This window comes from Malus domestica, chromosome 01 (assembly GCF_042453785.1).
Source record: "Malus domestica chromosome 01, GDT2T_hap1".
Taxonomy (NCBI): Eukaryota; Viridiplantae; Streptophyta; class Magnoliopsida; order Rosales; family Rosaceae; genus Malus; species Malus domestica.
The window spans coordinates 11121362-11127208 of NC_091661.1; the positions used below are offsets into that span (position 1 = coordinate 11121362).

The window sequence follows — 5847 nt, forward strand, 5'->3', positions numbered from 1 at the left end:
AAACCAGTCCCATCTCTCTCTCCTCTCTCAGTCAGTCGCATACAGAAACCAATTTGCAAACCCAAAGAAAACGTTTCCTCTATTTCCTCTGCTTTCTCTTGCTTCCTTTTTTTACCATTAAAATCATGGTTGTTGAAGCCCGGCATCTCAATCTCTTCCCTTATATTTGTCGGAAACCACCATTTATGCTGACCTTGAATTCGAGGCATTCTCTTCCGCCCTCAAATTCCTTCCAGAATGTCCCTCGTGAGGAAAACTTTATCCCTTTGTTCTTCGTACCCGACTCCGCCGTTAACCAACTACAAAAACTACGGCCCTTTCTCTTTTCTCGGCGAAGACATCTCTCTGCACGTGCAGCAGCAACAGTTCGACGTCGACCATCTCATTTCCCAACACATGGAGAATGTGAGATTGGAAGTCGAAGAAAAGAGGAAGCGGCATGCGCGGTGGATAATGGAGGCGATTGAGGTCGGGATGGCGAAGCGGCTGAGGGATAAAAAGGAAGAGATTGAAAAAATAAGGAAGCTGAATTGGGCGCTGGTCAAGTCATTGTGCGTAGAAAACCAAGTATGGCATAACCTGGCTCAGACTAACGAAGCCACCACCAATGCCCTCCGCATCAACCTCGAGCAGGTCCTGGCTCACCAGGCCAAGGATGACGACAGCCGGCAGAGCGACGCCAACGCCGTCGTACTAATGGACGACGCCCAGTCATGCTGCGGAAGCAGCGGCAGGGACGAAGGTCGAAACGACGGAGTTGGGGAGTTAGACAGGAGGCGCACTGTCTACTAGTGTTAACATTGTGGAGGGGCATGGCGGGGATGGGTTAAGACTTCCTCGAAATGGTGCTGTCGAGACTACCAACATCTGTCTTCTTCCGCCTTACTTCGGTGTGCAAAAGATGGTGCATCTTCTCCCAGTTTTAAGCTTGCCTCCATCACCACCGATGAAGATCTCGACAACATGGTCGAAGAATACAACCGCACTGCCTCCGCCTCCCCCCACAAACCCTTCCGCCTCTGACTGTTCCTCTTCTTCATGAAACCTGAAACTGCCGCGTCGATGGGTGTTCTGCTCGACGATGTAAAGTTGTCCGAAGTCTTGGTTCGTCGACGCACTGAACGGGTCAGGTCTTCCAAAGAACTTGTCAGATTCTGCCACCATGGATTGCTTACTAACGAGGAGTGAGAATTCTTGCAATGATTTGGAGGCGCAAGGAGACTTCTTCGGAGACAACAACAAACAGGGCAACAACGTTGTGATGAAAAATGTTGATAATGTGGTTGTCCACGATGTTCATTCGATCAATCAAGACTTCCTATTTGTTGAGAACAGTATTTCGTCGTACGGATCGTCTACTTCGTCGCCTTTCTTGTCGAATTTGCCTTCGATTCAGGTTCGAATGGGCGAAAATGAGGCAAGATTGATGCAGGGTGGTAACAAGACTTCCTAGTTATGTTGTTGCTGTTGATGCTCCACCACCAATGGTGGCGAATTTGAGTGCTTTGCCACCATCTGGAGGTAAGATGATGAATGCTTCTGGTGTTTCTGGAGGAAATGTGAATAGGGTAGATGATGAAAGATCATCAGATCAGAGTATGTCGGTTGGATTTCGTAAGCCTCCCCTACCATTGCCATTACAGCCCTTGCAAGTTAATAAGGCTGTATTCTACATCCTCAGTGCCGTCATCATCTCCGACAACAATCCATCAAAGAAGAATTGAAAGGTTGGAATCAATCATGATGTTAGAAAAAGAAAAAGGAGGATGGGCTAAACATGGGCAATACTAGTTGTTGAGAGAATATTTCAGAAAAAGAAAAGGGGAAGAAATGCGTAGAAAGGATTAGTGACAGGAATAAAAGAAGAAAGTAAAAGTAATGTTTGATGGTGGGGCAAACACAGAAATGTGTTCTGGATCTCATAGAAGAGGGCGTGCCATCGACCACCCACATGCAAAAGCAAATAATAAACACCCATACTGCCAAAGCAAGGAATAAACACCCTACCAGAATGATGTGATTTACTTTTCTTATTTTTGAATGATGTAATTTATTTTTCTTACCTTTCGGAAACCCCATCAGAGGGTAATCACAATAAAAAAAATAAAAAAAAACGGCAAGCCTAAAATAATGGGCTGGAATGTTATGTAGAAAGCGAAGGCCCATATGCCCAAAAGAGCCTGGCCCTCTATTATCACCAACCAGGTGATCAAAAGTACGTCCAACACTTCAAATTTATTTGGCACCCTACTGCAATTATCACCTACCAGGTGATCAAAAGTACGCTCAGTACTCCAAATTTATTCGGCACCCTGCCGCTATTATCACCAACCAGGTGATCAAAAGTACGGCCAGTACTCCACAAAATTTATTCGGCACCCTGCCGCTATTATCACCAACCAGGTGATCAAAAGTATGCGCAGTACTCAAAAAATTATACATGAGCATCACTCATGTCAATCATACATAAACATTCATGAGCATCACTCATGTCAATCATACATAAACATTCATGAACATCATTCATGTCAACATTCATGAGCATCACTCATGTCAACATTCATGAGCATCACTCATGTCAACATTCACGAGCATCACTCATGTCAACATTCATGCGCATCACTCATATAAACATTCATGAGCATCACTCATGTCAATCAGCTTCGAAAGCTTCATTTACAGAGCTACAGCTTCAAAAGCTTCATTTACAAAAGCTCCAGCTTCAAAGCTTCACTTGTAAAGCTTCACCTACAAAGCTTCAGTGCAGGGTATACAAATACCACATCCAAACAACCGCCACTTCAGCCCATACATGGATTAAATTTGAAGTCTCCAGCCAATAGCCTCTATTGACTGAAGACTTGGGGGACTACATTATGTACCATATATTGGGCCTCAACTGGGCCTCATAAAAAATACTTAGGGGACTTAGCCCATCACTTATGTATTGAAGAGCGAGCCCTTATTCTATAAAAGGGACTCCCTCACTTTCATTAAGAGAGCGCACATTATTCACATATTGAGAAGCGAACCCTTATTTTATAAAAGGGACTCCCTCATCTTTATTAGAGAGAGACGCTTAGCCCATCACTTATGTATTGAGGAGCAAGTCCTTATTATATAAAAGGGACTCTCTCACCATCATTAGAGAGCATCGCCACCTGCTGAGTGACCGCCTCGCCGTGAGCATTAACTCTAGCCCATCATTCATGTATTGAGGAGCGAGCCCTTATTCTATAAAAGGGACTCCCTCACCTTCAATGCCACAAGCCAAGCCAACCAAGGCAACATAAGCCACAAACCGGGCAGCCTCGCAACATATGTTACTTCTGGTTGAGCATCATTTCAGATTGGGCACCGCCTCATATCGAGTATCAGTTTTAGACGACATCTAGTTACTTCGGCCCACACATGGACTGAATTTCAAGTCTCCAGCCAAAATACTCTCTTAATTGAAGACTTGGGGGACTACTGTTTGTACCATATTTAGGGCCTCCGTATTTAGACCTCGTATAAATACTCGAGGGACTCAAATGTAATTATGTAATGAATTGAGGGGCAAATATGTAATAAGTGAAGAGCCCTTATTCTATAAAAATGCCTCCTCACCCTCACAAACCTCAAGTGAGTCATTTGGCTAGATACTTGAAATTTAGTCCATGTGTCGGCCGAAGTAACTAGATGTCGTCTAGAACTGATACTCAATATGAGGGGATGCCCAATTTGAAATGATCCTTAACCAAAAGTAGCACATGTTGCGAGGCTGCTCAGTTTGTGGCTTATGTTGCCTTAGTTGGCTCGGCTTGTGGCGTTGAAGGTAAGGGAGTCCTTTTTATAGAATAAGGGCTCGCTCCTCAATATATAAGTGATGGGCTAGAGTCGATACTCGCGACAAGGCGGTTTCTTAGCAGGCAGCGATGCTCTCTAATGATGGTGGGGAAGTCCCTTTTATAGAATAAGGGTTCGCTCCTTAATACATAAGTGATGGGTTAGAGTTGATGTTCGCGGCGAGGCAGTTACTCAGCTGGCAGTGATGCTCTCTAATGAAGGTGAGGGAGTCCCTTTTATAGAATATGGGGTCGCTCCTCCGTACATGAATAATGGGTGCTCTCTAATTAAAGTGAGGGAGTCCCTTTTATAGAATAAGGGATCGCTTTTCAATACATAAGGGATAGGCTAAGTCCCCCAAGTATTTTTTATGAGGCTCAGTTGAGGCCCAATATATGGTACATAATGTAGTCCCCTAAATCTTCAATCAATAGAGGTTGTTGGCTGGAGACTTCAACTTTAATCCATGTATGGGCCGAAGTGGCTGTTGTTCGGAGGCGGTATTTGTATACCCTGCACTGAAGCTTTGTAGGTGAAGCTTTGCAAGTGAAGCTTTGAAGCTGGAGCTTTTGTAAATGAAGCTTTTGAAACTGGAGCTCTGTAAATGAAGCTTTTGAAGTTGATTGACATGAGTGATGCTCATAAATGTTTATATGAGTGATGCTCATGAATGTTGACATGAGTGATGCTCATGAATGTTGACATGAATGATGTTCATGAATGTTTATGTATGATTGACATGAGTGATACTCATGAATGTTTATGTATGATTGACATGAGTGATGCTCATGTATAATTTTTTGAGTATTGGGCGTACTTTTGATCACCTGGTAGGTGATAATAGCGGCAGGGTGCCGAATAAATTTTGTGGAGTAGTGGGCGTACTTTTGATCACCTGGTTGGTGATAATAGTGGTAGGGTGCCGAATAAATTTGGAGTACTAGGCGTACGTTTGATCACCTGGTTGGTGATAATAGCGGAAGGGTGCCGAATAAATTTGGAGTACTAGACATACTTTTGATCACCTGGTTGGTGATAATAGAGGGCATGGCTCTTTTAGGCATATGGGCCTTATTATTTTGGGCTTGCCGGTTTCTTTTGTTTTTTTTTTTTTTTTTTTTGTGATTACCCTTTGATGGGGTTTTTACAGATGTTTCCGAAAGATAAGAAAAATAAATTATATCATTAAAAAATAAATCCGACCCTCTGCTCAATGGGTCACGCCCATAATTCTCTTTTCTGCATGCCATCACCACCGTAATTATGTCTGCTTCTTTTTATTTTCTTTTGCTTTCTACTTTTCTTTCTACTTTTCTTGATCTCCCTGCTCCTTCTCGATCCACCCATGTTGCTTTGTAAGGTATCTTTTTCTTACAAACCACTTGCTTTTCTTGGACAGCCTGGTCGTGCCCATCCATTCTCACTCCTTATTTTTCTTTTTCTTTTTCTTTTTCTCTTTTCCTTTTTCTTTCCATTGCGTCTCTCTCTCTGTCTCTGCACTTTGTCACATTGGCCAAAGAAAAGTCCACAGCTTTTAGATCTCAATATCGATGTTTTGAAGTCTTGCTTGATCAAAGTTTTGCTGCTAAAGTCCTTGCCGGTGAGCAACTTTAATCAGGATTTGATCCAGGGAAACTTCTTGATCTGTAGCTACTTAATTCGATTTGTGCCAGGAAACTCCACCATCAATAAATCCTTAGAAACAGCCAAAAACCTAAGTGCAGTTGGTGTTGTGTTCACCACAGATGCTTTTGTAATCGGTTTCCAGCTTAAATTTTTTACCACCGTGATTCCACGTCTTTAAGCGGGCACTGAAGGTACCAGCCGGTAAGAAATCAGAATCCCCAAAGGCGTGATGGAGCTGAAACTGGATCTTTGAGTCCAAACCCGGATCCAAAAACCTCTTCCGGGTCGTCGACACAGTTGTTGATGGTGGCGGAGGAGTGGATTGCGTGAATGTGAGATCGGGAGACTTGGTGTGCAGCCCTCATTCTAAAAGAAACTCCTCGTCGTCCACCA

General features: G+C 43.4%; 1 protein-coding gene across 1 annotated transcript; it reads left to right on the forward strand.

Annotated features, from left to right (window-relative positions):
- The first annotated feature begins 237 nt into the window (after nt 1-237).
- On the forward strand, nt 238-792 carry LOC103406070 (probable BOI-related E3 ubiquitin-protein ligase 3). The gene has a single exon (XM_008345091.1). It carries the CDS (start codon nt 238-240, stop codon nt 790-792), a length of 555 nt encoding a protein of 184 aa, XP_008343313.1.
- Nucleotides 793-5847: the final 5055 nt, after the last annotated feature.